The sequence below is a fragment of the Zonotrichia leucophrys genome, chromosome 1A (assembly GCF_028769735.1).
Source record: "Zonotrichia leucophrys gambelii isolate GWCS_2022_RI chromosome 1A, RI_Zleu_2.0, whole genome shotgun sequence".
In the NCBI taxonomy this organism is placed as follows: domain Eukaryota; kingdom Metazoa; phylum Chordata; class Aves; order Passeriformes; family Passerellidae; genus Zonotrichia; species Zonotrichia leucophrys.
This window is the reverse complement of record NC_088170.1, coordinates 1436959-1449346: the sequence shown is the minus strand read 5'-3', so window position 1 is coordinate 1449346 and position 12388 is coordinate 1436959. Positions and strand designations below refer to the sequence as shown.

The following is a 12388-nucleotide window of genomic DNA, read 5'->3' as shown; positions in this document are numbered from 1 at the left end:
TTCCATGTAAGGTGGGATCTTTATTTCTGATACAGGGTGTAAGACAATCCTTCATTTCTGTGTGAGGTGCGACCTTTCTTTCTGATACAAGGCACTGAGAAAAATACCATAAAGTCCTTCATTTCCATGTGAGTTGGGATCATTCTTTCTGGTACAACCAGGTCTGTCAAAGTGGATTTAAACTGAGCATCCTCTTCAGCCCTGAACTCCTCAGGGTTTTTAGCAATTTGGCACCCACATTTAAAATTTTTTTTCACTTTGTTCTTTCCAGCAGAAATCACAAGCAGAAAATGTAGGAGGCTTTTTCTTTTTTTTTTTGAGCTTTTGGCTACCAAGACTGTTGGAAAAAACCCTAATAACTAGATTCATCAACAGTAGATACTTTATAATTTTCTCCGTCATTATATAAGCCTTTTCCTTTCATAAAATATTTCCCACTTTGGACTTAAACTTTCAGCCATCCAGAATGTGCAATTCCTAAACATCCACTTCCCCACCATTTAGGCTTTCATAGACTTTGCCTGCTCTCTTCCAGGTATTTTTTAACTGCAGCTGCGTGGGAACCTTTGAATCTTCACAGAGCTCCTCAGCTGTGGTGGGACCGTGTCAAAAAGGAAACGAGTGCCCCAAAATGTTCCTGTATTTCCTAGTAATATCAGTTATCACTTCATACACTTTGTCAGTAGGTGGCACACCTGGATACATACTGCTCCTAAGGTAAGGAACAATTCCTGCTGGCATTGCCAAATGTTTTCAAAGTGTTTTGACACATGACTGGTACTCCCTCCCCTCCTGGTATTCCTGGTATTGGGAAATGTTTTGCAGCTATGCAAGATAGCATATTCCATATAATTGTGGCTCCTAGATTTTTCTCCTTGTTTTAACAATTGTTTTAGCACAAGATTTTCTTTTCCTATTTCCTAATCACAGATTTATTGAATGCTTGTCTCAGTGCATATTTAACTGCTGGAACTATTTGTCCATCACTGTAAGCTTTGAAGCTAATTTTAGCAAGTGCAAAAAGCAGTTAGTACTACAAGTGCTTAATCTGGATTTTTGTCAGCTACTTGCAATGTTTGGATTCCAAGTTCTGCTCTGCTCTGTTTTGGAAACCTTTCTTTCTCAGTTCCTTTTTCCAAATTATTTCCAGATGGGCACATTCTACTTCTCAAACAAAACTAGAGTAAATCCAGTCTAACTAATCTTTGGTATTATAGCTGTGTTTTCTTGCTCCCAAATTCTCCTTGGTTTTGAATTCAATTTTCTGGACCAGGCCCTGTCTCATTGCTGGTATCTTTATAGCCCATGGACAATGCCACTGGCTGAATATAGGCTGTATGGAAAAACCTAAATAAAGAAGTGGGACTTCAGTTACAGTTCTATTACAATCCTTAAACCAGAATAAATATTCACACAGACTTTCAGAAATGGCTGATGTGGGGATCCTTCTCCACTGCCCTGCACAAACCCTGCCAGTGAGGTGTGCACAAGCTGCACAGCTCTCCTCACACAGCTTTTCTTTCAGGGTTACCCCTGAGTGCTGCAAAACCTCACAGCACCTCTCTCTCCTCGAGGGCTCTCTCCAAGAACAATCACACTGTAATCCATTTTAGACCATTTATACTGAAGCTCCTGCACAACTGGGCTGTCCCTGTGCCAGGATGAGGATGATTCATTGTGGTGGTGTTTGAGGGTCCCAGGACAAGGAAGAGATGAGAATCTTGACTCCATGTTTCAGAAGGCTGATTTATTATTTTATGATATATTTTATATTAAAAGAAAATTATATATTAAAACTATACTAACTAAAGAGAAAGAAGACATCAGAAGGCTAGCAAAGAAAAGAATTGAATGATAATAAAATCTTGTGACTGACCAGAGTCCCAACACAGCTGGACCTGCGATTGGTCATCAAGTTGAAAAACTCACATGGACCAAACAAAGATGCACCTGTTGCATTCCACAGCAGCAGATAATTATTGTTTTTCTTTTCCTCTGAGGCCTCTCAGCTTCTCAGGAGAAAAAATCCTAGCAAAGGATTTTTCAGAAAATATGTCTGTGACAATTCATGAGTGTAGGGCTTGCAGCAAAGCCTTCAGGGTTTGTGCCAGATTGGTCTCTGTGGTTGCTTCTGACACACTGGATAAATGTGGGCATAGAGCTATGCAGGGGTGCAGTTCCCCTTTCCCTCTACATCAAATCTTCCTTCTATCCATAAGGCACATAGTGGAAAATGTGCAGATCCGGAACCACACAGGGCCTCAAAACTGTGGTAGCCATGCTCAACCTCCTGCTTTCTTCTTGTCCCCACTGCATAAAAAATTGAGTGTTTGGGAGATGTTCATTACTGAGCACTGCAAGCTCAAATCTCACGGAGCTGCTGCCCTTCTCAGCCCTAAGAACCTGCTCTTGGGGATATTACTGCTTAATCAATTCAGTCAGAAAAGCTTAGAAAGGTTTTCAGTTACAATACTAAACCACATTGTTATATGAAATCAGAAAAACAGTTCTATTGGTTCTGCTCCAATGCTTTTATTGCTGTTGAAAATCATTTTACTTTGAGAGACATTTAAGAGAAACTGAGAAGTTATGTGTTTTCCTGCTGGATTGGAGGCATCCACCTTTGATGTGCAGCTAAATAAAACATGTTTCAGTAAGTTCAATCCTTTTTTTATTTTTTTTCCTGCACTGCAAATGGCCTTTGGGCACAACTCCACTTTAAGCTCATGCTTACTTTTGTCTTTTTTGAAATCCATCACTGCCTGACTTTCTCCAAAAATCTGGCTGAATTGAAAGTGTGCTTCTGTTACCAGAAGGAAAATAAATTTTCCTTGACACAAAGAGTCCCAAGGTCAAGTTGCAGGCTTCATTATGTACTTTTTTCCAATGATCACTTTTAGAAATTATTCAGCATTCAGTCATCTCTGTTAAGATTCCAGCACTTAAGCAAGCTGGTGTTTTCAGATGAGCAGCTATCACTGCACCTGCCATGGAGGACAAATACAGCTAAATCCCTAAAACCCTGTAAGAATTAGTGACATTTACTCTGATGGTTTGCACACTGAGGTCATTGAAATATGCTTACAGCTGGTGACCAAGTCATTTCTGAAATGTCATTTTGGTGGTATTAGTGTGATTACAGCAGCCAGGGAACTTGGGAAAGCCCTGAGGTTTTTGGGAAAAAGCCCTGCAGTTCAGATCGCTGTTGTTCAAGCACCAGCTATTAATAGCAGGGGATTAGGCAGTGAAAAGGAAGTCTCAGATCTCCCTAAGAGGTCTGGCTATCACTCAGCATCACAAAGAGCTCCTGCTTCCTTGCAAAGACAATACAAAGAATAAAACAATTTTTTTTTCATCTGACAGAGAATATTTTTTTGCAGGATATAAATCCTGTGAAACACATATCAAATATCCAGTTATTGGTTTTATTTTCCACTTTTTGCTTTCTATGCCCTCAGATTAGTTGAGGACTGAGGAGTGCTTGTGTAGCAGGTGTCTAGCAGGGGAGCAAGACACTGTTCTTCCAGCTCAAAATCATTTTACAGCCATGCCCTCATAGATGGCACTGCTTGTATAAGCCACAATCAAGATACTGTGTGATGATAATCCATGGCCAGGGCATTAGAGAATAAAGTGTGGAAAATTACCCCTGGTGACGAACAACAGAGTTTGTTTTGAAATGCCTCAATTATTTTTTAGAACATATTCCCAATTACATTAATTTTTGCAGGAGCAGAGACTTTATCTGCAGAGTGCTATGTTCATCCATGGTGACAAATTGAATTTCAGCTCAGATAATTTTTTATTATTTGAATATTTATTTAAATATATTCATTATTGAAGAAGAGAATGAGTGTGACAGAAGTTTAATTAATCATCATATTGATACATGTGTTACCTCACATACCAAAAATGTCCTTGTTTGACCATGTGACTGGCACTACCCACTTGCCAAAATCAAACATATGCCCAGATTTGTGCTGGATTAGGCACTGTAATAGTCAGTCTGGAAGGTGCTGGAGGAGCAGCAGGTTTGAGCAGCAGAGGTGATTCCTGCAAATCTGAGAGGCTCCATACACACCCTGCTGCCAGCAGGCTGGGAAGGGCAGCTGATCCCTGCCCACCATCAGGGAGCCAGGATGAGGATCCAGGGCTGGAGCAGGGCTCATCTGGAGCCAGCAGAGCTGGATGTGTGCGTGGGACTCACCCTGCAATCCCAGCAGGGTCCAAATGCAAATGGTGTGCTCTGACAGAGAATGGCCTGGAGGATTTGCCTTTACAGGGGGTGTGATCCTCATCTAGATAGGGTGCAAGGAAAAGTGAGTGCCTGAATACCCTGTACTAGCTTTGATCCTGAATTTCAGGGAGTGTCAACTGAATAAAGCCATCCAATGGATGGGTGATTTCACTAGCAATTTTCTTGTCCTGTGTTAGTAAAACCCCTAAGTGCTGATATCGTCTGAAAATCTACAACCATCTTAAAATGTGATGTTGAATATAGATGTTCAGAATTCCTAGGTGCTGTTCTGCTTTTATCACCTTTTTTACATATTTCTGCAGTTTGCTCAAAGTCCATGACATTAAGGAGGAAAAGGTTACATTTCTTTCCTTTCCTTTCTTTCTATTTGTGTTCTAATTATATACACCTGATGCTTTATTTCTAGGTAACACCTCTTTTATTATTATTATTATTTTCAGGTGCATTAAACCCCACTTGAAATCATTTGCACTTGGCATCTATACCCTGGCAATAAGAGTACTTGGTAAGTCCATTTGTACTCCTGAGTTGGTTTTAATTCACTCTTCACTAATAATTTCTCTTAGAATTGAGCTTTGATTGTTGTAAAGAACAATGTCTATCTGCAAATAGATGTCATACGATTTTTTTTAAAAAGTTGGAAAAAGGAAATTTCTTTGTACTTCATAAATCACATAATTATATCCTAGGCATAATTTAAATACACAAGGCAAATATTTATAGAGATGTGATCCTGTAGGCTATGAAGCTAACATCAAAATTATGTCTTGTCCCTTACTCAGCAACAAGTGTAAAAGAACAGCTGTGGATGAGAATTTGTGATTGCTTTTCAGGGATATATTCACTAGATTCTAAGGGAATTAATGTGACTGACTACAGATGTGCCTGGGGGTGGGGTTCACTGCAGCCTTGTGGTAGAACCTCCTGAAATAAGGGGTAACATGAGATTCCAATGGACTGGAAATTCTAAAATCCTCTAAGTCTTCATGAAAAAAAAAATCAGCAGAAGAAAGCACCCTATTTACATGAGCAGAGTTAGATGGACTGGATGGGATTGCATCAAACCAAGCTGTTGGCTTCTCTCTTACACCTTTGCAGGCCAGGATTTTCTCTCCAGGCTTACATTCTCCTCCAGCACCCCAGGTGACACAGAGTGCACAGAGTGCAGGGTGTCCCCATCAGCACATGTAAAAAGGCTTTTCCTTTCCATCAGCCCCAAGGACTGCAGTAGCTTTGCCCCTGCCACAGTGGGATCTCAAGATGCTTGGGGGATCCCTGCAGCCCCACTGCAGGCTCCAAACCCCACTGTCTCTGTCCCTTCTCATCCCCACCCTACGCCCAGGCTGAACAGGCTCTGCTGCTCTCAAGAAAGGAGAATTATCTCCTACTTTTTTTCCCCAGAGATGTCCTGCAGGGTGAGGAAACCAAACCGTGGCCAGCGCTCCTTCCAGGGACTTCCAGAGGCTTTTTGATGTTTTGTCATGTTTTCCTGGCTTCCCACAGGGAGGAAAGGGTGGTGTGTGCCTGGGCAGCACAAGGCACGTCTTCCCCAGCCAGCGTGCAAGTGTCCCTGCTGTTGGAATGTATTATTGAGTGTTCTGTGTGAACCTGCCTCTAGATCGAAACTGATCACCCTGGACAGTAAATTTCTCACCTCTGTCTGTTTGCTCAATCCACCCAGCGGGGATTCCAGCCCCAGTGTATTTTGGAGTAGCCATAGACACCGCTTGCCTGAAATGGGGCAGCAAAAGATGTGGGGGAAGAGGAGCGTGCAGACTCTATGACTCCAGTGCACTCAGGTAATGCTCTTCTCCATTCCTTCCTTACCTTTGGTTCTTAAAGTACATCTACACCTGGCACTGGTAGCAGAATTTCTGTTGGAAAATTTGAGTGAAAGATCTGAAACTGAATGGAAAACTTTGACTAACAATACTAACAATAATGCTCATATTTCACCATTCTCTTTTGATTCAATCTCTTTTTGGATAGGAGGGGTGGATCATCTTGTTTCAGTATCAGCTGTAAATAATTGTCTTTTAATAATTCACAAAAAAAAGTTGTGTTGAAACCTCAATTTTATGCTAAAGCTTCCCTCAGCTTTCAATATCTCTGTTGTCTTAGTGTGTGTGTGTGTGTAATTAAGTTATTAAACCTCATTTTTCTCCATGTTGGAGCTGGATCAAAAAATGAAAGGCAAAGGTGCCACAAAACATGCTTGGCTTATCTAGAGGCTTAAGTGCAGAGTTATCTTTATTAATTTATTGCTAGAGGACAGTAATTGTCTGAACTGCATTTGTGAAAGGCTTCTCCAGAAATGAAGAATGGAATAACAGTGGTAAGAGGAAAATGGGAGAACAGGTTGTCCCTTCTCCCACCACAAGAAAAATAAACATGAGAGAAGGGTACATCTTGTCTTGAAAACTTGAAGGAAAGAGCAAAATCTCAGCTGGGACTCTTTTTGCTAATAAAACATTATGATGTTATTGTTGCTGCTGTTGTTGCTGTCATTATGCCTGCAAAGCAAAAATGCCAACAAATGGTCTTGTCACCACTGGTACTGTTTATATATTAAAAAATAGAGTAACTGCCCTAAAAATATTAGTGCTATTCTTACTGAGGCACATTGGGGTGGAGGTCAGGAAATGCCCGAGATGCTTTTTTGAGCCCAGAGCACTCTGTACCTGACCTGGGCGAGCTGACAAACTCCCCTCTCCAGGGCCATCCCCTTGACTGCAGTGTCCTTTCCCAGCCTTACCTGATGAAAAGATGAATGTGTCCTTGCTGCCTTCTGGTCGTGTGTTGGCTCTGATCAATCATTTCTCTCTCAGGTATGTGTACCTGGGGCTGACTTTGGTCTTGGGCACGGTGTCCATTTTCTTCAGTGTTGCTGTCCTTTGCGTTCTGCGAAAAAAGTCATCTCCACAAGATGAGACCCTCTCAGCCAACGGGGAGAGAGGCACCTGTGGGACAAAGAGCAGAAAAGATAATTTTGCCAATAGTGACCAGTTAATTCAGTCAACTTACTGGCCAGAAAAGGAGACCAGGCTTTAGGAAAACTGAGATCTCCACCGTGCTTTTACCCAGTGAGTGGTGTTCCAGGCAAAAATCCATCATCAGTGAAGCAGTATCTTAGTAGCCGCCCTGAAAATGTTCACCCTCTTGCAATTTTCACTGTGAACCCCAAAAGCAAAGACCACCAATATTTGTTAGCACGTGAACAGCTCTGAAAACACTGCTCACCCTTTTTTTCTGCCGAGTGAGGGGATTTCCTATGGCTGGGGAGGTGCCTTGTGCCCTCACCCGGACCCCGTTTCTGCAGCTGCCCCTCAGCTCCCTCCCTCCTCAGGAGGCTGCCAGAGCTGCTGCTGCCCTCGGTGTCCCCCTGGGTGTGAGGGGCAGTGGGGAGGCTGCCCTGCAGCTCCTCTGCCATGGCTCCAGCCAAGGGCGGCACAAACCTGGCTTGGCCACCTGCAAGGTGCAGGGATCCCGGCACGGAGCCCGTCCTGGCCAGCAGCGAGGCACGGGGCAGCAGGAAGGTTTGCTGGGAGGAAAAATCAGCCACAGGCTCTGGGCACCTCCTGGGTTCCATCCATAACACCTGGGACGTCAGTGTTGTGGGTAGGAATCTGTTTTACAGTATCTTTTGTTGCAGCGCAACCATCAGCAATAGAAGGTGTCGTTAACCACCAGCAGTAGAAGTTATCCTTACAAAGAGGCCACAAGAGTACCATCCAAAGGAAACTGGGATGAAAATAGAGCTTTTTTTAGATCTGCAGCAGTTTCTTGCTACTTGCTAGTACTCAGTGTACTAAATAATTCCATGCACTTTATGATGTAATAACAAAATTATGCAAGATACGTATGATTTATACTTTAAAAAGCTATGACAAGACAGCTTGGGAAAAATAAAATTAAATTTAATTAAAAGACCAGGTGACTTGGGGCTTTTCCTTTTAATTTGTTGTATTTTCTAGCTGAAACTAAGACATTTTTGTGCTTTGTCAATATTTGATATTAATTATATTTGGGGTGGGGAGTGCAAAGGATAGGTGTTTGATGTGAAAAAAATCTCAGGAAAGCTTGCACTGGAAAAGGTGATGGTGGGTCCACAAGGATATCCTTTAAAGCAACCAGAATTTTTGAGCACATGGTGAAAGGTAGGCTTCATCCTTCACCACAATATTGGCAGAACAAACCCTTATCCCATCATTTGTGTCCCAGCAGTGACTGTAGGTACCCTGCTGCCTCTCCAGTGGGGTGCATGAGGAGGGGCACTGCATAAGAGTGGCCTGGAATTTGGAAAGCCAGAGTCCTGTCCCAGATCTTTGTCCTCCCAGGTGAGTGTCAGAGGCTATGGGCACTGAGGCGCTGCACATCTGTGCCTGTTCACACTGGGCTCAATACCACTGGATGTTGAACTAAACAAACATAATGAAAATAATCTGAAGCTTTATGAATATGGGAATAAGGCAGGAGTTGTGGTCAGGGTGAACACAAAGATTGATGTTCCTATCTCAGGTGTCATTCATATTACATCATCATAAAAACAGCAAAAAATGTCGAACTGCATCAGCACCCAGGAGTAAAAACAATGCTGGGACCCTCCCACAGCCTCCCAAGGAGGGCACTTCCCATAGAAATGAGCTGTCACATCCCATGAGAGAAAGGAAGAACCCAGCTGAAGTGCACACTGGGATAAAAAAGGAGAGATATCCGCATTTCACTCAGTATTTGATGTTGTATTAGTGTCAAAGCAATGGGGAGAATTCCTGTTTGTGAATCAGTCCTGGTGAGGACACTGCCACCCACCAACTATGAAGCTGTTACAGGGCCAGGAAAATTCACTGATTTCACCTGGGAGAGAGAAAATCTTCTTCTCAGGAGCTGGAAGAGTGCTGTGTTGTGGATTCAGTAGGAGAATGACGTTGATAACACACTGATGTTTTGGTTGTGGAATTGTGTTTACCCCAAGTCAAGGACTTTCCGGCTTCCCATTCTCTGCCAGGGAGAAAGACGCTGCACAAGACCTGGGAGGGAGCATGGCCAGGACAGCTGGCCCAAGCTAGCCAAAGGGATCTTCCCTTCCCTGGAATGCCATTTCCAGCATATAAACTGGAGGGAATTGGCCAGGAGGAACCAGTGGTTGTTAAGGAACAGACTGGATATCAGTCAGCAACCATATCAGGCATCAAAAAGTTGTCTTTCTCAGGCTTTGTTTCTCTTTCTTTTTTTTCTCCCTTTTCATTGCAATTATTATTATTATTATTCTATTTTATTCTAATTATTAATTTTTTCTTAACCCATGGGGTTTACCTTTTTCTTTTCTTTTTTCAATTTTTTCCAATTTTTTTCAATTCTCCTCCTCTGTGGGGGTCAGGTAAGCAAGCAGCTGCATGGTATTTAATTTTGTTGGCTGGGGTTAAATCACAAAAGGCAAATAAAGAAATTTAGATAAATAAATATATCTTACTCTAGTTCAGAACGAAACAAGGACAGAAAAATCAGCTTCATGGGTTATCTCCTATGGCCATATATTAAGCCTGTAGTTGGTGAATGATTCTTTAAAATACAGGCTTTCCTTCCATAACCCATTTTCTTTACACATTAGAATACCAGAAAAGAATTTGTTTTAGTAACTCTTATTTGCACTATATTTTTTTAAAAGTCAAATTTTCTCCTCCTCCCTTCCTTCAGCTATGATAATCCTGTAAATTAGGAAACAGATAGAAACTATTCCCACTTTGAACTATTTTTGAGTCTGTTGCTTTATTTTAGTGCTTTAAGTAGTAACATGGATGCCTGGATGAGTGTCTGAGCACAGATGCACATTCTGGACTAGTTATAATACTTGAAAAAATTATCTCAGCATTATTTGGATCTGTGAGCATCTTCCTCCCAGAATTCTTCATCTTAAATTGTGTCTGCAACTTGGTGCTGTCTCACCAAGGTCAACAAACCTGGATCTTTTCTTTTCAGAGTTAGAGACACTAAACCACAGCCAAGAGACTGCAAAGAACCAAAAACCTTTCACTGTCAGAGGTGAGACTGTTAAAAGAGTTAGCTGAGGGGATTTCTCAACCTTTGCTATCAGCCTCAGAGGCCAGAGTGGGGCTCACCCTCTTGGTAAGAAGCTCTGTGTGCCATGTAAAGGTGGGATATTATGGAAAAGTCCCCATTGTTCACATGTAGAGTGAGGCTGGGCTAACCAGGCCATGCCACATAATAAAACCCATGAGCCAAAGGCACATTTCCTCTGCTACCTCCAGCAAAAAATACAACGCTCAAATGAAATTACCTGTCTTAGTTATAGGCACATCATTTTTAACCGTGTCAGGAGGGAATCTTCAAGAACTCCTAACAGATCAAAAGGCAAAAAGGTGAGATCAGAAGACTGAGGGAACAATGCATCTTATATGGATATATATCTATAAAATATATGAAATATAGCTAATATAGCTATATTAAGTATAGATAATATATAAAATATAGCTATGAAACTCGTGCCATGTCAGCATCAGAGGGAATTACCAAAAACAGAGAGCAAGGGGTGTGGATATCTCAAAAACAGTAAACAGGCTAAATAATTATAGATTGCCTCCTTGAAATGCTCAAAATAATGAGGAAGATTGATGCATGAAAGCAGTATTGCAATATTTTGAATTAACAGCACAATTGGTATAATCTGAGAGAAAACACTGGCAGCACCACTTTGGCTGATGGTGACACAACACGCAGCTTAATTCTGCAAAACATTAAAAGTTACTAAAAATTCTAGAAGCTCTGAAGTACATAGACTGGCAAGCAGCTAGGTTGCAGGGGTATTTTAAAATCATTTTCACATAGATAAGCACTATTAATAATTATTAATAATCTACCCCAAAGGCTGTTGCCTAGAGGGATCATAGATCTGGTTGTCTTTTTTTGTGCCCTGGAGCATCACTAAGCAGGTGCTGCATGAGGCAGCTCCTCATCCAGTTCTAATCAACCTCTAGACGGCAAAAAGTCCATAATTGCTGTAAAAAACATGAGGGGCAATTTAAATGCGGGGCCCTTTAATGGTGATGTGAAGTGCTCATTAAAAGGACCTTATTTAAGCAACATGTGGCTAATATCAGCAGGTTAGTTAACCAACAGCTCATCCCAGATTATTGCAGTTCATTGAATTTTGAAGAGAGTAAATAAGGAAAGGATTTAGTGGGCAGCACATGGAGCACATTCTCACAGCTGGATGGTGACCAGGCAGGAAGCTTTCCCTCATGGCTGTTGAGCATGGTAAGTTTGAAAGGCTGTTGTGCACAACCAGAGCCCTCTTGTTGATCCTGTGATGTTGGCACTTCTAAAATAAGATGTGGGAAAACACAAACTTGTTTAAGTAAAAAACAACCCGTGATAAGATTATACAGTCAGCAACAATCTGTTTATTTAACTGTGCAGACAGACTGTTTTTCAGTGTCTGGAAATCAAGCAGGATAAAACTGTAATAGAATTTTTTTTTTCTACTAGAACAGTCTATGGGATGTTTCTGACATCTGATAGATTTTTCTGTCTGGAAAAAAATCAAGACTCATCCATTCTTGTAAAAGATCTGCTCTAGTGTAACAAGACAGATGAGCAGTTAATGGCAGTGGTTTTGTATATATTAACAGGTATTTAATTAGTTATATGAGCCATATTAATTTTTTCAGTCCTGTTAGCTCAGTTAATATCCCAGACCATGTCAAGGTGTTGAGGGGCTTTCCCTGGGGTTTCACCTGAAGTCAGATGAGTTTTGTTTCTGCTTTTCTGTGATACTGCTCATATTTGGAGGGGTTACTAAAAAGGTCTAAGCAATCTCACCTGTCAGTGATTTACACTTAATTAATTTTGTGTCTGTACTAACAGCTCCAGTCCAAGCTGCAGGTTAAGGCTGAATGCAAAGAGAAGCTGTACAACCAGCATTAACATCTACACTTCGTATTTTAAATTAAAAAAAAAAAAAGAAAAAAGAAAAAATATAATTAGAACAGCATACCATGGTCTACTTTTCCCCAGATAGATACATGAGGTAAATCAATGAGAAAATGATTGAGTTCTTTTGAACAGCAAATGCTCCACTGAGCAGTGGAAGGATAAATTCCCAGACACTGCCTA

The 12388-nt window shown here is 41.4% G+C and overlaps 1 protein-coding gene across 4 annotated transcripts in view; it reads left to right on the top strand.

The window, feature by feature from the left end:
- The window catches only part of LOC135459096 (solute carrier organic anion transporter family member 1C1-like), a 32993-nt gene that overhangs the window by 15875 nt on the left and 4730 nt on the right, over positions 1-12388 (top strand). For 2 of the 4 annotated variants that reach the window (XM_064734741.1, XM_064734750.1), the window contains exons 12-15: positions 536-717; positions 4699-4763; positions 5940-6057; positions 7087-8188. In XM_064734741.1, the coding sequence (XP_064590811.1) occupies positions 536-717; positions 4699-4763; positions 5940-6057; positions 7087-7309 (588 nt within the window). In that variant the 3' untranslated portion in view covers positions 7310-8188. Of the gene's footprint in view, positions 1-535; positions 718-4698; positions 4764-5939; positions 6058-6526; positions 7032-7086; positions 8189-12388 lie in introns of those variants that run through there. The other 2 variants (XM_064734765.1, XM_064734758.1) reach the window with 2 other exon arrangements.